General features: G+C 42.6%; 1 protein-coding gene across 1 annotated transcript in view; it reads right to left on the reverse strand.

Annotated features, from left to right (window-relative positions):
- Positions 1-23,622, reverse strand: part of ADD2 (adducin 2) — an 86,876-nt gene that overhangs the window by 17,696 nt on the left and 45,558 nt on the right. The window contains exons 2-8 of the mRNA XM_060786942.2: positions 15,367-15,594; positions 12,843-12,978; positions 10,578-10,729; positions 8,782-8,862; positions 7,705-7,854; positions 5,493-5,636; positions 4,039-4,137 (exon numbers count right to left, since the gene is read on the reverse strand). Of these exons, the coding sequence (XP_060642925.2) occupies positions 4,039-4,137; positions 5,493-5,636; positions 7,705-7,854; positions 8,782-8,862; positions 10,578-10,729; positions 12,843-12,978; positions 15,367-15,549 (945 nt within the window). The 5' untranslated portion in view covers positions 15,550-15,594. The remainder of the gene's footprint in view (positions 1-4,038; positions 4,138-5,492; positions 5,637-7,704; positions 7,855-8,781; positions 8,863-10,577; positions 10,730-12,842; positions 12,979-15,366; positions 15,595-23,622) is intronic.

Raw genomic sequence — 23,622 nt, forward strand, 5'->3', positions numbered from 1 at the left:
TACAACTCCAAATGTCAAGGTCTATTTTCCCCAAACTCCACCAGTGTTCACATTTGGGCATACTGAGTATTTGTGCCAAGTTTGGTTCAGATCCATCATTGTTGCTCTCTGGATCATTGTTGCTCTCCGGAGTTGTAGTTCACCTACAACTCAGAAACAAAAGGTCAATACCCACCAAACCCTTCCAATATTTTCAGTGTGCAGTTCTGTGTGCCAAATTTGATTCCGTTCCATTGCCGGTGGAGTTCAGAATGCTCTTTGAGTGTAGGTGAACTATAAATCCCAGCAACTACAACTTCCAAATAACAAAATCAATCCCCCCGCCAATCCCACCAGTATTCAAATTGGGGCATATTGGGTATTTGTCCAAATTTGGTTCAATGAAGGAAAATACATCCTACATATCAGATATTTACATTACGATTCAAAACAGTAGCAAAATTATAGTTATGAAGTAGCAACACAAATAATGTTGTGGTGGGGGTCAGCACAACATGAGGAACTGTGTTAAGTGGTCACGGCATTAGGAAGGTTGAGAACCACTGCTTTAGAGGTTCATTTCTCTGTCATTTTTAGACCTGTCAGAATGAAACTCACCTCACTTGTAGGCCACATTTACTCCTGCAAACCTGCCAAGTTTCAGAACATTTCGCCAATGCACGAATTTTTTTTGGAATTTTTTAAAGTTTTTAACACAACATTCTTTTTTTAAAAAAAAAAACCAGAAGAGGGGTTTCTGGGAATTTGCATGCCACAAGAAGGCAAGGAGAATGACTAGAGCCAGGAGTGATTGGCTGAGAAAGAAAGTGAGACCCACACAGAGAGAAAAACCTCAACTCCCTGGGAGGAAGCACAAGGCTCCTTCAATGCTTGTACCACACAAAGTGCTAGTGGGAAAGCAAGTTCCCATTTGCCTTCAAGATGGGATGGAGGACCCTGCTGAGGAAGAAAGCAAAGGAGGATACACAGCTTTTTTGATTAATGCGGCTGCCCTATGCACACGCCATGACCTCCGCCTTGTGTAGAGTGCTGCTCGCTCAGCCCCATTGATCCCCATTGTTAGCCCCCATTTGCCAAAAAGTTCTGGTTGCTGTTGTCTGTTCTGGCAAAGGCTTCGGTAGCCCCCCACCTGGCTTGTTTTCATGCATTCGCCAGACAAATCCCCCAAACCACCCAGAACCCATTTTCAAAAATGGACTGTGTACAGTCCTACACTGCGCACCTCAGTTTGGAAATCCCTGAAACCAAAAAGAGAGATATATATATAGATTTGCTGCTGAATATAATGTGTAATGGCAAAAAGTGCACTCTTTGTCATTTGGTCATTGCAGTTGCTGCTTGCTTAGAATTCCTTGGTTATAAATACCGATAATTGTGTTAGAACACCAAAACTTTCAGCAATGTAATGGAAAATCTTGGGGTGCATCTATGCTGCAGAAATAATGCACTTTAATTGCCTGGTTTCAATGCTGTGGAGACTTGGGGGATGCAGCTTTGGAAGGCCTTGAGCTTTCTCCGCCAAAGTATGCGGATGCCTCATCAAACTACAAATCCCAGGAGCCCATGGCATTGAGTCAATGGAATTAAAAGAGAGGGGAGGTCCCCAGGGGAAGCTCAAGGCGGTACGCAAATTACACTTTTGCATAGAGCGCACGTCTCGGGGGGACGGCGTGCATCCCTCTCCCGGCGTTAGGAAGTGTGAGCCCTGCACCCCCCCCCCCTTCCCCGTGCACTTCCTAACACCAGGAGAGGGATGCACGCCATCCCCCCGAGACGTGCGTTCTATGCAAAAGTGTAATTTGCGTACCACCTGGAGCCGCCCCTGGGGATCTCCCCTCTCTTTTAATTCCATTGACTCAATGCCATGGGCACCCTGCATCCTCCCTCCTTCTCCGCGCACTTCCTAACGCCAGGAGAGGGATGCGCACCAGTATTGCCGGGCGCTTGGGAAAAGAGGACTCATGCAGGGAGCATGCCTTCCTCGCCAGGCTGGGCTCCCAAGCCTGGCGCCCAGCCTGGCGAGGAAGGCGTACAGAGCAGTGGAGGGCTGAGAGGGAAGCTGCCGAAGCCTTCTTTGGCAGCGGCCTCCTCCTTGCCTCTCCATTGCTCCATGCCTCAAAGTTTCCCTTCCTCGCCAGGCTGGGCTTCCAAGCTTGGCGCACAGTCTGGCGAGGAAGGAGTGCGGAACAGCGGAGGAGGAAGCTGCCACCGCTGAGGCCCTCTTCATGCCTCAAAGGAGTGTGTGTGTGTATATATATATAATTTTTCAATGATTGGTTGGGGGGGGGGGCAAAATTCTGTTTGCTTACCACTGAAAATTACCTGGGGCCATCCCTGGAGGTCCCTCATAGAGGAGCTCCTGAAGCGGCTTCCCTTTTGGCTTTGGCTCAGCACTAAGAGGACCTTATGATGCAAATGTAATGCACACCTCAATTTTGGCAAGGTCCTTTAGCTCAAAAAGGGGAGCATTACACTGGAGTAAATACTATTACTATTACTACCTTCCTGCCTGGCCTTGAGCTGGTTGTTGCAGCCCTTTGCCTTCAGGGGGCACCCTTGCGCTAGACCTGGTAGCAAGTGCCTGACCTAGTTATTTCCAGCTGAAGAAGTAGGGTGATGTCCAGAAGGGAGGACAATGGCATAGGAGAGGCTGGCCGTGGGACCTGGAAGTGGGCAAAGGCAACCGCTTTGAGTGGGGGAATGAGAGAGAGGGACAGAAAATAAATAAATAAATAAAGAAAGAAAGAAAGAAAGAGAGATAGCTAGAGTGATAGATGATGGACAGATGAATACAGAGAGAGAGAGAGAAAGATGATAGATATGATATCCATGCAGAGGCAGCTCTAGGTAATTTTCAACGGTAAGCCAACAGTATTTTGGTGCCCCCAGGCCTTAGTTTGAAGACCCCTGAGATAGATCCGGCCCCCCAGGCCTTAGTTTGAGGACCCCTGAGATAGATAATGGACAGGTGAATGCAGAGAGGTATGACATGATAGATGAATGTATAGAGAGAGAGCACATATAGATAGACAAATACATAGACATGAATGCATAATTAGGTAGATGACAAACAGATAGATATGACTGATAGATGACTGTATAGATAGGGAGAGATAGAAGACAGATGAATAGATGGATGGATGGATGGATAGGACAGAGATAGAGATAGATAGATGGTGGGCAGATGAATGTATGGGTAAATATAAATTAGATAGATTGATAAATAAATAGATACATGTATAGATGGAGAGATAGATAGATTAATAGATAGGATAGAATAAGATAGGATAGAGATAAATGGATGATTGACAGATGAATGTATTAGATAGATAGATATATGATAGATAGATATATGATAGATAGATAGATAGATAGATAGATAGATGAGATAATTAAATAGAGGACAGATGTTTGCATATATACACAGATCTATAGATATATGGATAACTTATAGATGAATGCATAGATACTTGCTGTCTGCCTATGTTGTCTCCAACTCATGGGAATCCTAAGGCCGTGATAGTGAACCTATGACACGCGTGTCAGCACTGACACACATGGCTATTTTTGATGACACGCGGCCACATGTGGCCGCATACAGAGAAGTACACCTTATAAGAGCCAATCTAATTCCATCCTTATATTTGTAAAAGGCTCTACAAATGTAACATCTGCATGTTTGAGCATTGTTCACTCCATAACTCAGCATGGAATATACATTTTTTTTATTTAAACTATAAATATTTCAAAATTACGTTTATTTTTTCTTGAAGTTGACACCCCACCCAAGTTATGGTCAGGTTTTTGTCAAATTTTGACACACCAAGCTCAAAAGGTTGCCCATCACTGTCCTAAGGTTTTCTGTGGCTGAAAGAGCATGACTTGGCCAAGTGGGTTTCCATGGCCAATTGGGAAATCAAACTCTATTCTCCAACCCCTATGCCATACTGGCTCCATACATATCATACCCATAAATCCATATATTTATGTCACTCGTATGCAAGACAGATTCTCCTTTCTCCTTCTGTTGTGTCTCACCTGGACTTCACAGGCAGCCTGCAGGTGGAAGATCTTGTAGAAGGCCTCCTCCACAGTGTCTCCAAGGGCCACGATGCCATGGTTCCGCATCACTAAGACCTGCCAGCAAGAAACAGCCATTGGAAGAAGGAAATGCTCGGATCTGCCTCCAGGTTAAGTCCTTCTCATGTTGCTTCGAGGAGGTCCCAAATTGTGGCCTCATGTCCAGCTTAGAGAGCTACGCCTCAGGTGCCACTGCGCCTAAAGAGCAGCTGGGGGGTGGGCATCTACACTGCAAAGTCAATGCTATTTTGTGATGAGTGGATTGAATGAAATTGTATGATTAGGGTCTGTCTAAGGGCCTATTAAAGCTTGCCAAAGCTGAAGACACCAGCCTGCTGAAACCTTAAAATGGCATGATGAAGGAGGTGAAGGTTGGATTAACTTAGGAAAGAGAATCATAGAATCATAGAATCAAAGAGTTGGAAGAGACCTCATGGGCCATCCAGTCCAACCCCCTGCCAAGAAGCAGGAATATTGCATTCAAATCACCCCTGACAGATGGCCATCCAGCCTCTGTTTAAAAGCTTCCAAAGAAGGAGCCTCCACCACACTCCGGGGTAGAGAGTTCCACTGCTGAACGGCTCTCACAGTCAGGAAGTTCTTCCTCATGTTCAAATGGAATCTCCTTTCTTGTAGTTTTAAGCCATTGTTCTGTGTCCTAGTCTCCAGGGAAGCAGAAAACAAGCTTGCTCCCCCCTCCCTGTGGCTTCCTCTCACATATTTATACATGGCTATCATATCTCCTCTCAGCCTTCTCTTCTTCAGGCTAAACATGCCCAGCTCCTTAACCCACTCCTCATAGGACTTGTTCTCCAGACCCTTGATCATTTTAGTGGCCCTCCTCTGGACACATTCCAGCTTGTCAATATCTCTCTTGAATTGTGGTGCCCATTTCAGAAAACTGAACTGAACTGGCATAACTGACCTGGTGTAAACAACACATGTTGACAAAGTCAGAGACAATTACTCTTTAAGCTCGGGAAGTCAGAAACAACGATTCCTTACTTTAAGGAAGAAAAACAACATCTGTTTCGGAATTGATGGAGCTTCAGAAAGTCTGAGCTGAATGACAGGTTGTCAAGCAATCAAGAACAACAACAATGAAAAGGTTCTACAAAAGAAGTCCCTTTTCTTTTCAGAAAGTGTGCCAGATCTGTAAGGAATGCAGGATCTGGCACTAAGACAAGAACAAACAGACTGAGAGACAGCTTTTACCCTAGAGCTGTAACTCAATGGCTTCACATTGATGTAGCATTGGAGGCTGAGCAGTGGTGGTGGGAGTGCAGAGGGATGGGTGTGTTGTTTTGTGATGTGTGCTGGGGAAGGCGTGTAATTGTGTTGTGAAATAGCACAATGACCAATAATGCTCTTCTGTGCAGATGTATCCTGGTCCAAGAGTGAGGCATGCTGACCTTGCAGGTGGGTCCAAGGCGCTTCTGCAGTTCCACTCGGTCCGCTTCATCCTCCATCTCGCCATTGAAGTCAATGGAGACCATCTCTCCGGCCAGCAGGGCATCATGGGAAATCAGCAGGAGGCCTTGCTTCATAGCCGACACCTGGAAAGGGAGCAGCAGAGGTTGGTCAGTGCCTTGGCCCGTCTTTCTGTCAGGAATGTGTGGTGGCCAAAGGCTGCACCAACACTTTGGATGTCTTGCACTTGAGCTGCCATGACTCAATGCTATGGGGAAATGGGAGCTGCTGTTTTGCAAGTTCTTTCGCCTTCTCTGCCAAACAACACTGGTGTCTCACCAAACTGCAGATCCCAGCATCCCAAAGCATTGAGCCATGGCATATAAAGGGGGTCAAATCGCATTGGGTTTACTATGTCGAGCCAGCCCAGGTCCTCCAGTGCAATTCTATGGTCACATTTTGGAGGACATTTGCCATAAAGTCATGCTGGACAATCTAGAACAGTATTTCTCAACCTTCCTAATGCTGTGACCCCTTAATACGGTTTCTCAGGTTGTGGTGACCCAACCATAAAAAATTTATGTTGCTACTTCATAACTGTAATTTGGCCACTGTTATGAATTGTAATCTAAATATTCGATATGCAGGATGTATTTTCATTCACTGGACCAAATTTGGCACAAATATTCGATATACCCACATTTGAGTACTGGTGGGGTTGGGAAGGATTGATTTTGTCACTTGGGAGTTGTAGTTGCTGGGATTTATAGTTCACCTACAATCAAAGAGCATTCTGAACTCCACCGACAATGGAATTGAACCAAACTTGGCACACAGAACTCCCATGACCAACAGAAAATATTGGAAGGGTTTGGTGGGCATTGTAGTTGGGAGTTGTAGTTCACCTACATCCAGAGAGCACTTTGGACTCAAACAATGATGGATTTGGACCAAACTTGGCACAAATACCCAATATGCCCAAATGTAAACACTGGTGGAGTTTGGGGGGAAAATAGACCTTGACATATGTGAGTTTGGGAGTTAGTAGTTTGGGAGTTGTAGTTCACCTACATCCAGAGAGCACTGTGGACTCAAACAATGATGGATTTGGATCAAACTTGACACGAATACTCAATATGCTCAAATGTGGACACTAGTGAAGTTTGGGGGAAATAGATTTTGATATTTGTGAGTTGTAGACGCTGGGATGTATAGTCCACCTACAATTAAAGAGTATTCTGAACCCCACCCATGATAGAATTGGGCCAAACTTCCCACACAGAACCCCATGACCAACAGACAACTCCCTCGCGACCCCCTCAGGGGTCCTGACCCCCAGGTTGAGAAACACTGATCTAGAGGTTCATAGGGAAGTATTTGTTTCATTTGCACCCTTTCACCTTTGTAGAGTCCTGTGCCCCTAACCCCAGCAAACAGGGTGAGTGGACTGTAAATAAATAGGAAGGAAGCCATGGAAAAGATCCGTTCCTGCACAATGTAGGTATATACGTAAAATATGTGGAAGGATGTCATAAGGAGGACAGAGCAAGCTTTCTTTCTGCTGCCCTGGAGACTGGGACTCAATGGAGCCATGGATTCAAATGACAGGGAAGGAGATTCCTCTTAAACATTGGGAATAACTTTCTGACCATAAGAGTCTGGTGGAAGCTCCTTCCTTGAAGGCTTTGAAACAGAGGTTGGATAGCCATCTGTCAGGAGTGCTTTGATTGTGCTTTCCCTGCATGAAAACAGGAGGGGGTTGGACTAGATGGCCTTTAGAGATCACTTCCAACTCTAACATTCAATAATAATAATAATAATAATAATAATAATAATAATAATAATCAGAGGCTGGGTGGCCATCTGTCTAGGGTTTTTTTGTGCCTTTCTTGCAAAATAAAATGGGTTTGGACTAGATGACCCATGTGGTCCTTTCCAACTCTAGGGTTCTATAGTTATAAATAATGGCCATCTGTTTGGGGGTGCTTTGATAGTGCTTTTCCTGCATTGCAGAAAGAAGGGGATTGGACTAGATGGCCCATGGGATCCCTTCCAGATCTATGACTCCATGATTCTAAATATGTAAACATTCACATCCCAGTGTCCAGCCTCAACCCTTCCACCTCCCTCTTGGGCTCCTTCTCCTCCTCCCATCCCATACATCAGGCTCTCTGTTGCTTTTGTCCTGCAAGCAGGGTGCCCGGCCGTACTCACTGCCATGGTGGCCGGAGTGTGGAGGTGGGCGATGCACCGGACGTCTGGTCTGGCAGCGTAGATGGCAGCGTGGAGGTTGAAGCCTGGTGCATCCACCGGGAAGCTTGTGCTGCCTTGCTCCACCACTTCCCCCAGGATGTTCACCTTGATCTGCAGGGCAAGAAGCAGGTAGACAATGGACATGGCAAAGTCCAAGTAGATAAGGGGGGCTTCACAGGGTATTGGAGGGTATGGTGGCCTTCCATGTTTAAGGGTTTCTGGATGAATTTCAGTCTGGTTTCCAGGCCTGGTTGTAGGGCAGGGACAGCATTTGATACTTAGTGGATGATCAATGCAGGGAAATGGACAGAAGTAGTATGTCCCGGTTGGGTCTGCTGACCCTCTTGTGATCATTGATTATGGGACATCTTAATGAGGTGACACTTGGTTGTTACTGCCAGCATTGTCATTGGCAGTGCCTTAGGAAAGGATACATTGCATGCTCCAGGCAGGCATGTAGCCAGGCCGGGGGGGGGGGGGGGGGCTTGAGGGGCTTCAGCCCCCTCCCCCCGAAATTCTCATGGTGGTTCGCGAAAAGGCCTTACTGGTGCATTATTTAAGCTGTTATGTTTATTCATATCATGATCTGATCACCATACTCAATATATCCCATATGCATGGGGGTATTGGGGTAATGATACAAAAGGTTTGCTAGGGTAGACCCTCTTTCACTCAGACTCAGCCCCCCCCAAAACTCAGCCCCCCCGAACCCCCCCTGAAAAAAACTTAGCCCCCCCGAACCCCGAATCGAAATCCTGGCTATGGGCCTGGCTCCGGGGCCCTTCCACACAGCCCTATATCCCAGAATATAAAGGCAGAAAGTCTCACATTATCAGAGCATGAATTTGGATAACTCTGATATTGTGGGATTTTCTGCCTTGATATTCTGGGATGTATGGCTGTGTGGACAGGCCCTGAGACCACACTCAGATAATGTGGGATTTCCTGCCTTGATATTCTGGGATATAGGGCTGTGTGGAAGGGCCCCGGGTTTTGAAAAAGGAGTTAAATGAAGTTAAAAGAATTTTGAGCACTCACCAAGCTGGAAGCGGTCACTTCATGGCACGCAAGGCCCACAGGACAAGTCAGGAAATGGTCCTGCTCTTTGCTAACACGCAACTAGGAAGGAAGGAAGGAAGGAAGGAAGGAAGGAGAGAAAGAAAAGGTGAACGATGCTTTTGTCCCATGTGTACCAGGGCCCTTTCCCCCCACAAGGCATGAAGACCAGGAAATGTTTGGGTGCCACATCATCAACTCTTAATAAGGTCCCTGTGGATGGAGCCTCCTGTTGACAGAGTTCCGGCATGACCTTTGCAGAAGGAAGGAGCAAAAGGCTCATTGCAAATCAGGGACTGGGAGAGATTGGAGAAGATTGTGGTGCAGCTGGCTGAGTGTCAGCTGCATTAAGATCACTCTGACCAAAAAGGTCATGAGTTCGAAGCCAGCCCGGGTTGGAGTGGGTTTCCAACCAATTGTGTATAGCCTGTTGTCGACCTTTGCAAACCGAAAGACAGTTGCATCTGTCAAGTAGGAAAATAAGGTACCACCTTAAAGTGTGGGGAGGCTAAATTAACTGATTTATGAGGCCATAAAGAAGACTCCAGCAAAGCATTCCAGCGGGGAAGCATGAGGGGAATGCGGAAGTGCTTCATCAGCATTGCAGATGGACGATGAAAGCGACAGCTCCCCTGGTGGCCAGAAAAAGTTAAATAGCCTCTGTCTATGTCTGTATATGTTTGTATGTCAAAAATTGGCATTGAATGTTTGCCTTATATGTGTCCACTGTAATCCGCCCTGAGTCCCCTGCGGGGTGAGAAGGGCAGAATATAAAATCTGTAAATAAATAAATAAATAAAGAGCAACAGGAACAAAAAATGTTAAAGCAGAATGTTAGCTTAAATTTGGTGACTGAAAACTAGAACACTGATACGTATATATATTAAATAATGTAGTTAAAGAGCTCAAGGTGGTTAAACAGACCTAGAATGTTATTTTAAACCTGATGGCTAAGAATTGGAAAACTGATACACATCTATGTTAAATATGTGCTTAAGGTGGTTAATGTGGTAATATCCCTCGTAGAAGAGAAACTGGGGGCCCTTTCACACAGCCATTTATCCCAGAATATCAAGGCAGAAAATCCCAGAAAATCCCTGCTTTGAACTGGGTTATCTGAATCCACATTCCGATAATGTGGAATTTCCTGCCTTGATATTCTGGGATACAGGGCTGTGTGGAAGGCCCCTCAGGGAGGATCTAGACCGCCCCTTTATTGCGGAAACTTCCACAATAAAAAGGGGGCTGTCCAGATGACATTCTGGGCAATCCCAAATTAATTTGCCACGAACCAGGAAAACCCTGGTTTGTGCCAAATTAATTGGATAATGGGTTTATTCTGCACCTTTCTTGGAAGGTGTGGGATAAACCCAGTACTGCAGTCCAGACAGCATTCCCACAATATTCCGGCCTAAATTAGTCCAGAAAACTATGGGAGTCCCACCCCCTCCCTCCTGCAAAGCCCCTAACGCCTTTTTAAAGTGATGAAATCTTACCTGGCCTCCATTCCAGTCTTGCTAGAGCTCTCCCGGCACATAGAAATGATGCGCCAGGAGAGCGGGGGGGGGGGGGGGGGGGAGAGAGGAAGCAAAATTTCTATGCACCAGGAGAGCTCCTAATTTCTATGCACCAGGAGAGCAAGACTCGCTTCCACTACTCAATGTACGTTGTGGAAAATGCCAATAAAAACAGAGAAGAGCAACAGCAGGACAATGGCTGCACCTACATTTTGGGTTTTATTGCATGCTGGCAAAGGGGCAACAGAGGGGGTTGCTCACCGTGACGGAAGTGCTGCTGAACTGGGCCCAGCCATAAAGGTCCAGCAGCCGGTAGACGCTGGCCAGCTTGCAGCGCATGAGCCGTTCTCCTTTGGCCAGGGCCGCAGAGTCCACAGCGTGCAGGTCATTGACGGGCGTCACCGTGGAGAGGTCTGGAGGAGAATAAGATTTTACAAGTGTGGATTCCGTAAGGATGAAGTTTGAGGAAGTTAAAGAAAGAAGGTGAGGAGGATAGGGTTGCCATGCACAGCGGGAAAAAAGGTTTTCTCAAGGAGAAGGAAGGTCACGATGAGGGGAAGTGCAGCAGGAGAATTGCTCTGGAAAGGAGGATTGTTTTGGAATAGAGAGAACCGAGAAGCTCTGGAGAAGGAGAGGAGCCGGGAGAAGTGTGGAGAAGGAATGGCTTCGGAGACTTTTGATTGTCCCTTTGTGCAAACCCATGATGCCTTTCCCCATAGCACCCAATCCATGCTCAGAGTTGGTTTGCTTTCTTCCAACCAAATTTTGATGCCATTGAACTGTGCTCTTCTGAAACTGTAGCTCTCTAGGATATTTATTTATTTATTTACTTTACTTCTATACCGCTGTTCTCAGCCCGAAGGTGACTCACAGCGGTTCACAGCACATAGGAAACAGCAAAATTCAATGCATCAGTAAAAACAATTAACAACCTATCTAATACACAGTTAGTACACAATTACTATAATAACCATTCCATAACATCTCATCACTAAAAACACGATCCAAATCCGTCATCCATTGTTCCATTCCTATGTCATTACCAATCATTGCACTAACTACTCGAACGCCTGCACAAACAATCAGGTCTTTACTTTTATACTATTATCCTGTTGCTGAGCTACATATGTATCTTACAAAAATCCTTTTTTCATGACTGGATGTTTTCTGAGTCAAATCAAGGGATTCTAGGTGAGCAATGCACATTTGTTAGTGAGAGAGAGAGACATTGCACATAGCAGAATGCATCTAGGCCAGGCATGGGCAAACTTCGGCCCTCCAGGTGTTTTGGACTTCAACTCCCACCATGCCTAACAGCCTCAGGCCCCTTCCTTTTCTCCCTTTCCCCTTCCACTTAAGCGGCTGAGGGGGGAAAGGAAAGGGCCAGAGGCTGTTGGGAATGGTGGGAGCTGAAGTCCAAAGTATCTGGAGAGAGGACCAAAGTTTGCCCATGAGCAAAAACACCAGCTTCACTCATTGGTCTGAAATTTGCAAGAAGAATGAAAACAAAAACGTAGTTCTAAAACCAGGCAGCCCATTCCCTGTTTCACAGAAGCAGCACCACCAATGATATTTTGCCAGCAGATTTAGAAAACCATTAGTGGGAACACAAAACATTGGACACCTTAATCTCCAGTGTTATATTTTTGGAATGAGCTATTTATACCCAGAGTGATTTCTGGAGAAGCTTACTGGGTTGTGCTTTGCTCTGGAAAAGCAAGGAGGACGTCCTGTCCTTTTGCTTCTCTCACTCCTTGGAAAACGCTGGGAAACCAGTCCAGAATCCATCCTGTCCAGCCCTGCACCAAGGGGCATATTGGGCAACTCAAGGGGTCAAAGGAGGTTCCCAGGCCTTATGACACTGTAGAGTTAATGCAGAATGGCACAATTTCTACCTGCCATAGAGTCCTGGGATCTGTAGTTTGGTGTTCCAGGCCCCATAAAACCACAACTCCCAGGACCCCCTTGCATTGCACAATGAGAGTGCAAATGGCTGAAGTGTGCACATGCCTGGACTCTATCATCACCCCTAAAACCTTATTTTTACACCAACATATTTATTTATTTATGTATTTATTTATGATATTTCTATCCCACTTTTCTCGAACCCAAAGGTAACTCAACCTAAGCCGCAAATCCCAGGATTTCAGTGGAGGTTGCCATGACAGCTGAAGCAGTCTCAAAGTGCTACAACGGTTCAGTATGATGGGACCTCGTGCCTACTAGCAGACGATGACAAATACAAGGTGAATCTATATACAAGAATGGATGCAGTTTGGCACCACTTTATCCGCCATGGCCCAATGCTATGGATCCCTGGAAGTTGCATTTTGTTGTATGCTTGGTCAGAGAAGGCTAAACCTTGTAAAACTACAACTTCCAGGATGCTGCAGCAAATGCATCCTCTGCGCCATTAGGATAGGTGCTCTGGGTATCCTGCAAGCCAGCATGCCCCTCCCGCAACATCCTTAAAGACATCCTATTGGGAGTGCAAATGTGTCTGCGTGAGAAGAGATGGGGACTCACTCAAGGGTGATGTGGGGAAGACAGAGGGGGAGGTGCTGGCCATGAAGTCCGCAATCTGCCGCAGGGCCCAGATGTTGGAGTTGTTGCCTTTCTTCGTCTGCTCTTGGATGAGGCTCTCCAGCTCCTCCCTGAAAGACTGAGAACACATCGAAGACATCCTGAATGATTCAAGGGATTGCCAAGCCCAGCTTTCCTTAGCTAGACATGGAATTCATGTAGTTCGACGCCACTTGAATTACTCCCCTGGCTCAAGGCTATGGGTTCCCAAAAATTGTAGTTGGAACTCTTTGGCAGATTAAAGCTAAAAACCACACAAAACTGCAACTCACGTGCTTCCCTAGCACTGAGCCAGGGCTTTCCAAGTGGTGTCAAACTGTGTTACTTCTATAATGTAGATAGAATAGAATAATTTTGTTGTTATTCTACATCGTGCATCTTGCAAAGAAATTAAAGGCCATCCCCAATCACATTATACATGTAGGATTACAAAATAAAGAACCTGTTTTGCCACATTCTAAGTTGCACTCTTAGTTGCACACCTTTGGCCCTTTGGTTGAGAACTTTGGAGGGATTCCTGGGAATTATTCTGTTAGGACTAGAAAAGTCCTGGAGAAAAACAGAAAAGTTGGGGGGGGGGGGATCTGAAAAATTAGGAAAGAGGTTTTTTCCTGTTTTTTTCCAAAGCCATTTTTTTCCTAGAAAAATTGAAAAGTGTGTAGAATACGTTCTTTTCCAATAAGAAACAGTATATCTATATAACATGAAGGCCATAATGAAAGATTTTGGGAATTTGTTTTGCTTCTATTCACTTTTAAAAAAAAAACAGAAAAAATGGCTTTGGAAAAAAAATAGGAAAGAAAACTTTTCCCTGGTTTTTCAGTATTTTTCATCTGGCCTTCCCATTTCTAGTAGGACACCACAGTTTTATTGTACAGGATGGATGGATGGATGGAAGGAAGGAAGGAAGGGAAAAGGAAAAAAGAAAAGAAAGAGGGAAAGAAGGAAGAAAAAAAAAGAAAGGAAGGAAAGAAGGAAAAAGGAAGGAAAGAAGGAAGGCAAAAAGAAGAAAAAGGAAAGGAAGGAGGGAAGAAAAAAAGGAAAGAAGGAAAGAAGGAAGGAAAAAGAAATTGAGTTCCCACAAAATTTGGGGAAGCAAGAAGCTATCTTTGCTCCCTTTGCTTCAGTTAAAGCTTGTCTTAGAGTGCATTAGAAATCTGAATGTGTGTTTAAGACTAGCTGCTCTGAGTGTTTGTTTTGTTTGGGAGGCAAGGCTAAATTCTTCCGTCAGCAATGATTGACAATTTCAGGTCAGCAATTAGTGACTTAATTGTTCCCTGTTCTTTGAAGCTATCTGGGAGTGAGTATTTGCTTCCTGTTTAACCTATAGAAGCCAAGGTCTGAGCTCAAATGGCAGCTGAGTTCCCATAGAAGTTGAGGAAGCAAGAAGCCATTTTTACTCCCTTTGCTTCAGGTAAACCTTGTCTTAGAGTGCATTAGAAATCTGAGTGTGTGTTAAAGACTAGCTCAGTGGTTCTGAACCTGGGGTCCCCAGATGTTTTTGGCCTTCAACTCCCAGAAATCCTAACAGCTGGTAAACTGGCTGGGATTTCTGGGAGTTATAGGCCAAAAACATCTGGGGACCCCAGACTGAGAACCACTGGACTAGGTTTGTTTGGGAGGTGAGGCTAAATTCTTCATAAATGATTTTTCAGCTCTGAGAACAAAGGTAAAACAGTGTAATGTACAGGTGGTCTTTTCATCCCTCCTCCCAGTTGTAAGACACGGCCCTACAAGGGCCAGAAAAATAGTACAGGTCAATAACTGGCTTAGAAAATGATGTCAGGAGGAACGCTTTGGCTTCCTTGACCAAGGCCTGCTTTTCCAGGAGGATGGTCTATTGGCAAGGGATGGGGTGCACCTCACACAAGTAGGTAAACACCCTTTTGCTCACAGACTCACAAACCTCATTAGGCTCACTTTAAACTAAGTCCAATGGAGAAGGGAGACAACAGCCTTGTGAACAGTACTTTACTGGAGTGGATGGCCCACAAGTTCTCTTCCAATTCTATGATTCTATGAAAAAAGGAAGGAAGCAGGGAAAGAAAGAAGGAAAGAAGGAAAGAAAGAAGAAAGGAAGGAATGAAGGAAGGAAAGAAATAAGTAGTAGGTTAAGAAACAGATGCTATGGTTGATTCCCATTTGAGGAGGAAAGTGAATCCAACCCAGGTTTTGAAGGAGCTCTCCAAGGTGCTGGCCTTTAATGCCTGAAAACATACTTCGGGACCTTGGATGGTTCCTTTGCCTCTGGGTGCATCTAAAACAGGCATTGGCAAACTTCGACTATCCAGGTGTTTTGGACTCCAGCTCCCACAATTCCTAACAGCCTGCCCATGCGTTTTATAAGCTGTGGAAGGCGGGCGGTTCAGTGCTGTTTTCACTGCCATGGCTGAGTCCTACGGGGTCTTGGCCTTCTCCAAACAACAGGTCCCTGAACCATAGCACTGGATGGATGGGGCCAACTCACGGGGCTTTGCAGGATCATGGTAACCCTCTTTTTCTGCTCCATCAGGTTGAAGTCCTGGCGAAGACCGGCGGCTGTGTTGCGCAGGCGGAGGAACTCGGGGTCATCTTCGGAGAAGCGGTCGCAGTTCTGGCTCTGGGAGGGCAAGGAAGGGGAGACCTCCTCTGGGATGGTTTCCTCACTCATTCTTCTGCCGGGACAGGCACCGTCCTCCTCCTCCCTTCTATGGATCTGTGATGAAATTAATAATAATAATAATAATAATAATAATAATAATAATATGTGGTGCAGGCTGTCCCCCCACAAAAACAAAAAAATCTGCAGTTTAATAAATGTTTCCTATGTTTTTATGACAGGACCTGTTAGGAAATGGCACTGATAACCCAGGAACAAAAACATGTTACATAAGGTAAGATACTATAATTATTGAACTATAAGTATATAATATAATAATAACATAATAAATGTGCTATAACAAGATATCCTTCCCACAAAGACAAAGTGTTTCCAGTTTAATAAACTTTCCCCACATTTTAATGGTAGAACCAATTAGGAAATGACAATTGTGTTTTAATAGCATGTGTAATGTTTTAGAAAAGGGAGGGAAATGCAGGGAACAAAATCGACCTCTGTACATGGCATTCATTGACCTTGCAAAGGCATTTGACACAGTGAATTGCAGTGCTCTCTGGACCATCTTCCAAAAAATCGGTTGCCCAAACAGATTTGTGAACATCCTGCGGCTTCTCCATGATGACATGATGGCAACAGTCTTGGATAGCAATGGCTCCCAAAGTGATCCATTTAAGGTGGAATCAGGCATCAAATGGGGATATGTTATTGCCCCAACCTTATTTTACATCTTCATTGTTATGATACTTCACCTTGTTGATGGGGAGCTTCCCACCGGAGTGGAAATCATCTATCGGACAGATGGCAAGCTGTTTAACCTCAGCAGACTGAAAGCCAAAACCCAGGTCACAACATTTGTTATAGAACTCCAGTATGCTGATGACAACGTCGTCTGTGCGCATTCAGAAGAAGATCTACAAGCCACTCTAAACACCTTCGCAGAAGCATATGAGAAGCTCGGCCTGTCATTGAACATCGAGAAAACCAAAGTGCTGTTCCAGCAGTCACCAGCCAACCCTTTTCCAATGCCAGAGATACAGCTTAATGGTGTAACATTAGAAAATGTTGACCATTTCCGCTAACTTGGCAGCCACCTCTCCACCAAAGTCAACATCGACACCGAAATACAACACCGCCTGAGCTCTGCGAGTGTAGCATTTTTCCGAATGAAGCAGAGAGTGTTTGAGAACCGGGACAAACAAGGACAATAGCTTGTTTTTTTTTTTTTAAGATAATTTTTATTAAAGAATTTGAAAAATTTAACTAATACAGCGAAAGAGTGGGATCATTTAAAGAAGATAGAACAGTAAGAAGAGAAAAAAGATACATAAAAATAAAACAGTGCAATATAAAAAAAAAAACACCCCAAAAGTCTATATAAAAAAATTAGAAAAAGTAGAAAAAACAAAGTCTAAAACAAAGGTTTGACTTCCATCTCTTCGTCAGGTGTTGTATTTCCAATAATATTTCTGTTGTTTTTCTAAACTATATCTCTTTTTTACTTTTTCTCATCTTCCTCGTACTTATCAAAAATTGTCCAATCTGTCCTCTTTATCGGGTTTCCGGTATTTTTTTTCAAATAGAAAGTCAGCTCGTCCATCTCTCTTATTTCTCTGATTTTCCCTAACCAATCCTCCTTGGTAGGGATATTGTCCTGTCTCCATACTTTTGCTAATTCGATTCTCGCTGCCGTTGTCATATAGGTAAAGAGTTTATCCTCATTCTCTTGTAGTTGTAATTCAGAGTCAGTAAATCCCAATAAATAGTACTCCGGTTTCTTCTTGAAAATTCTTTTTAAAATTTTTTGTAGCTCTTCATGAATCATAGACCAATATTTCACTATTTCTTTGCAAGTCCACCACATGTGATAAAAAGTACCTGTCTGTTGGCAACCTTTCCAACATTTATCTGAAGAATTTTTATTTATCAAAGATAATTTCATAGGCGTGGTATACCATCTGTGGAACATTTTTATCCAATTTTCTTTTAAATCAGTTGCATATACATATTTTAATTTCTTGTTCCACATCTGTTCCCACTCTTTAAATTGAATAGGTCTTCTTATATTTTGTGCCCACTTTATCATACATGGTTTAACTTGCTCAGACTCCGTTGACCACGTCAGAAGAGTATTATATATGACCGAGATTACTTTCCTCCTTACCTTTAAAATTTTATCCCACATCGAGCCTTCCCAGGCAAAGCCTACTTTGCTATCTTGTTTAATATAGTCTTTCATTTGTAAGTAATGTAGCCATGTCATATTCTTATTTTTCTCCTTCAATTGTTCGTAGGACTTAATCTCCCCTGTATTCTCTTTTAAGATGTCCTTATACGTTGGCCACGCTCTCCAGCCTAACAATCTTCTTTGATGCGGCTCCATTGGTGAAACCCAAAGTGGCGTTTTGTTATAGAAAAGATTTTTATATTTTAACCACACTCTCAGCAAAGATGCTCTAACGAAGTGATTCCCAAAGTTCTTTTCCTTTTTCTCTCTTTCATACCACGTGTAGGCATGCCAGCCCACACGTAAATCATGGCCTTCTAAATTCAGACATTTTTCATTTTCTAATAACATCCAGTCTCTTATCCATAAGAGAGCACTTGAATCATGATATGCTTTCAGGTCTGGGAAACCTAGTCCTCCTCTTGTTTTTTTATCAATTAAGTTCATATACTTAATTCTAGGTCTTTTTCCGTCCCATACGAATTTCAGGAGTTCTTTGTTCCAGCTTTTAAAGATTATTTGACTTCTGATTACGGGAATATTTTGAAATAGAAATAATAGCTTCGGTAATACCATCATTTTAATTAAAGCAATCCTTCCTAACAAGGATAGCTTCAATGATTTCCAATTTTTAAGATCTTTCTTTATTTTGTTCCAGGTCAATTCGTAGTTATTTTTCAACAGTTGGCCATTCTTTGCTGATATCCAAATTCCTAAATATTTAAATTTTTTTACGATTTCCATTCCTGTGGTTGCTGCAATTTTCTCCTGATTTTCTTTCTTTACATTTTTTGTCAAGATCTTTGTTTTCCCTTTATTCACCTTGAAGCCTGCCACCCTTCCATATTCTTGCAATTTATTTATCCAATTCTGCAGATTATTTATAGGATCTTCCACAATTCCTAACAAGTCGTCCGCAAAGGCTTTAATCTTATATTCATATTTCCCAATTTTGACTCCCTTAACATTTGTGTCTTCTCTTATTTTCATCATCAGCGGCTCCAAAGCCATAATGAAAATCAGGGGAGATAGCGGACAGCCTTGTCTTGTACCTTTCGTAATTACAAACTCATCCGTTTGTTGACCATTTATTCGTATTTTCGCTCTTTGGACATCATAAATTGCATTAACTGCATTTGTAAATTGCATTCCCATGTCCATTTCCTGAATCAACATCTTAAAAAAGTCCCAGTTTAAATTGTCGAATGCTTTCTCTGCATCAATTGACAAAATGGCCGCTTCCTTTTGGTGGTTCACTTCGAAATATTCTATCAAATCTACTACAGTTCGAATATTGTCTTTCATATATCTTCCCGGGAGGAACCCTGCTTGGTCCCCCCCTATCCAATCAGTCAAGAATTCTTTTAGTCTAGTCGCCAAGATATTCGCAAATATTTTGTAATCCACATTCAGCAAAGAAATAGGTCTATAGTTTTTAATATCTTCAGATGGTAACCCTTCTTTGTGTATCATCACTATTTCAGCCTGGTTCCAAGATTCTGGAATTGCTTGATTTAACAAGGCCTCATTTAAAATTCTTTTTAGCATTGGTACAACAGTGCTCTTCGTTGATTTGTAAAATCCTGCTGTAAATCCATCCGGACCAGGTGCTTTATCTGCATCCATTTTACTCAAAGCTTTATCAATTTCGTCTTCCGTAATCTCTTTATTCAACTTTTCCCGCATCTCTTCTGAGACTTTTTCTAATTTCAGCTGACTTATATATTCAGCAATCTCCTCCTTCTTTATTCCATCCCTTGTATATAATTTACTATAGTAACTTCTAAATTTTTCCATAATCTCCTTATCCGTCGTAAATACTTTGTCTCCCTCCATTATTTTCGTTATTTGTGTAGCTTGTTTCTTTTTTCGTACCTGTCTAGCTAACCATTTCCCAGATCTATTCGCATTCTCAAACGTTTGCTGTTTTAAAAATTTTAGCTCTCTTGCTTGTTTCTCTATCTCCAAGCGGGACTTCTCCTGTTTAAGTCTCGCTAGTTCCTTATTTAGCTTTTTGCTATCTGGTCTCTTTTTCAATTCCTTCTCCTTATCTCTGATTTTTTCCATCACTTCTTTCATTTGTCTGTTTCTTTCTTTATTTTTCTTAGCTCCATGTTGGATAAAATGTCCTCTCAGAACGGCTTTCAGAGCGTCCCACGTTACTTGTATTTTTGTCTCTTCAATATCGTTAATTTCTAAGTAGTCTTTAATAATTGTATTGTAATGTTTTTTGTCTTCCTCTGTCTTAATCAGGTTTTCATTCAATCTCCATTTTCTTTGATAATTCTTCTGATTTATTACTATTTCCAATGGACAATGGTCCGAGATATCCCTGGGTAGTATTTCCATTTGATCTACTTTGGTCGCCAAGTTTTTTGATATCCATACCAGGTCTATCCTTGACCATGTTTGATGCCGATGGGAGTAAAAGGTATAATCCTGTTTCTTTTCATTTCTAACTCTCCAAGTGTCCTCCAAGTCAAATTCTTTTTGAAGTTCAAAGAATTTCTGCGGTAGTAGTCCACCTCCCTCTCCATTCCTCTTTGTCTTATTTTTATCTTTGTGTTTATCCATCACTCCATTAAAATCACCAATCAGCAAGAGCTCATCAAATTCAGTTTCTCTCAATTTTGTTAGCAAGAATTGGATGAATTTTGTCTTTGGACCATTTGGGGCGTATATGTTGCAAATAAGAATTTTTAAATTTCCCATCATAATTTTGACTGCGACACATCTTCCTTCCACATCCTTAAACGCCAATTCTGGGGAAAAATTTTCTTTTATATATGTTACTACTCCTCTTTTCTTCTTTTCGTATGATGAATAGAATGTTTTACCTAATTTTTTATTTTCCAAATGCGCCACATGTTTGTGACATATATGTGTTTCTTGTAATGAGATGATATCCAGGTCTGCCTTTTGTAATTTTCCAAATAATTTTTTGCGTTTCTGGGGCGAATTCATACCATTGAAGTTATTTGAGAAGCATTTAATTTGTCTGTCTGCCATCTTATCCCAATAAATCTGTATCTTGTCCCATATCATCTAAGTTCAGTTCCGAAATCCCTTGCGTCATTGTAACCGGACCATATGCTCCTTCACCCAAATCTTCTGATAATATGGCACCACTCCCCTGTGATTTGCTAAATCTTCGATATTCCTCTGGGGTCTCAATTCTTGGTTTCTTCTTTTCTTTACCATTTCCATTTCCATTTCCTGGTGTTAATGCTTTTTTGTCTCCTTTTCTTCCTTCTGATTTCTCCTCTTCTGTTTCTTTCATTAAATTCTCATAGAAAGACTTAGCTTTCTGTTCTGATGTCAGCCAATATCTTTCTTTTTTATATGTTACCATAATTCCTTCAATTCTCTCCCATCGGAATCTGATTGATCTTTTCTTAAGTTCATCTGTAAGGAAGTAGTATTTTCTTCTTCTGTTTAAAGTCGCTTGTGGGAATTCTTTCAGAACTGCGATTTTGATTTCTTTATAATAGATTGGATTTTTATTACTTCTATATAACACTTCATCTCTAGTTTTCTTTCGTGTGAATTGCACTATCACATCTCGTGGTGTCTTATTTTTTCTCGAATAAAATGAGGATACACGGTATGTTTGATCTAATTCCATCTCCAATTCGTCTTCTTCGCATTCCAAACATTTAGCTATCAGCGTGGTTATCAACTGACCGATATCTTCTTCTTTATCTTCTTGGATATTTCTGAATCTTAGGTAATAATCCATTTGTTTTTGTAGTAACTTTTCTTGTTCTATTTCTATCTTTTCCTTTTGTCTATCTATTCCTTTAATTCTTTTCAACATGTGAGATTGTGTTTCCTCCATCTTCTCCTTACTAGTTTTCAATTCCTTTACTTCACCATATAGATGGGATATATCTTTTTTAATTTGCCCAAATTCCTCTTCCATCTTCTTTTTCATTCCTTGGAACTCCACTGTCATTTCTTTATAATTCTTTTCTTGCTTATTAAAGAACTCTTGTTGTTTCTCTGCCATATCTTTTTTTAATAAATCTTGCTTTTCCGACAATTTTTTAATTTCTTTCAGGATATTCTCCATGTTGAGGCTGGTATCCAGGGACCCTCTTCTTAGCTGAGCTTTCTCCTTCTCTTGCTTCCCTTTTGATGACATCTATCATTTATTGATTACACCAATATTTACACCATCAATTTCTATTTAACTACTCCAATTCATTAAAGAATAAAATTCTATAATTTCTCCAATTATTTTAATTCTTATTTAATTTCTCTAGGAAAGACCAATTTATCTTCTTTAATTAAAATTTAATTCAATTAAAATTTAATTCTCTAAAATTCTTTAAAATATAAATATATATATTTAATTTGATTTGTGATTAAATACTATCTATTTATTTATTTAATTAATCAATTCATCAGTTTATTTTATCTTATCTTATCTTCTTAAGCCAATTTCCATCAATCTTCTGTCCTTCTTTATCTTTATCTGGTCTCTTCTGGGATCCTGCCTCGATTTTTCCCTTTCGTCTGCTTCTCTTCCTAGATCTCGTCTACTTCTCTTCCTGGTTCCTGTAAATACAAAAATTCTCGTCTGCTTCTCTTCCTCGTGGTTCGTCTTCTTCTCGTCCTCGTTTCTCCACTCCGTCTGCTTCTCGTCCTCGCAATAGTGTTTATTTATTATATTTTCTTATTTTCTTATTATTTGCTTCCTGCCCTGCCGCTTTTCGCCTGTCTCTCCGTAGCGTTCTTTCTCTATGGTTCTTTCTCTATGGTTCCCCCTGTCTCTCTATGGTTCCGCTTGTATTGCTGTCTTCTTCCGCCTTTCTTCTTAATTAGGCCGCCTCTTCCTTTGACATCACTTCCCTTTCCCCTTCCTTCTCCTCTCCTCCTTCGTCACTTCCTGTCTTCTCTTTGGAAGATTGTTTATGAAGAAGGGGCTCGCTAGCCACAACAATATGGCGCCCAAGGTCAGAGTGTTATTTTCTTCTCTTTCAAATTAAAGAATGAGGGAACAGGGGAAGGGAATTCAAGAGATGGCTGGCAAGCGGCAAGGGAGCGGCTGCTTATACTGATTTACGTCCTCTCAGTTTAACCACCTCCTTCAGCAGCCCAAATGGTGTATATACTTTCAGTTTAAAATTTATTGTTCCAATTTCGACCAATTTAGTCCATTTATCTCTTTATGTCCTTTCCGGCCCGTATTTTTAGCCTTCTCTTTCAAAAGTTACTTGTTTATTCTTCTAGATTCCTCTTTAAGTTTCTCTAATCTCCCATATCTCTAGCTCTTTGCTTTGTCTGTCTCTTGCTTAAATATTTCTTATTGTTCCCATACCTGACGTCGAGATCTTCTCAAATTTCTCCTTTCAGAGTTTCTTATTTCTCTCTTCTTTCTTTAAAATGGGCTGGCAGCGGTTAAAACGGGCTTTCGCCCGATCCCAGCGGTGCGGTTTGCTTCCCGTCCGCCCGGATCCCCCTCGACCCCCCTCCTTGAGGGAAAGGGATTCTTGGGGGCTCTACAGGCTTCCACGGGTTTGCTACACCTTCGCCTTCAATCCGGCGAAGGTGGGGGAGCAATATGCCCACCCAAAACCGCCACTACGCTGATCCCTCGTCGGAGCTCCCTCTCAACGAGGTTTGCCCGCCGCCATCACCCACCGGAAGTCAAGTATAGAAGGAGTGTACCGAGGTCTCCAGTCTTCGGTCCCGGGTTTACGATAGCTGCGCTCCCCTGCTAGAACCTCCAAACAAGCTCAAGGACAATAGCTTGTTTATAAAGTTATTGTCCTCCCAACTCTGCTATATGCATGTGAAACGTGGACTGTCTACAGACGTCACATGCAACTCCTGGAACAATTCCATCAGCGCTGCCTCTGGAAAATCTTGCAAATTTCTTGGGAAGACAGGGGGAC

The sequence above is a fragment of the Anolis sagrei genome, chromosome 7 (genome assembly GCF_037176765.1).
Source record: "Anolis sagrei isolate rAnoSag1 chromosome 7, rAnoSag1.mat, whole genome shotgun sequence".
Lineage (NCBI taxonomy): Eukaryota > Metazoa > Chordata > Lepidosauria > Squamata > Dactyloidae > Anolis > Anolis sagrei.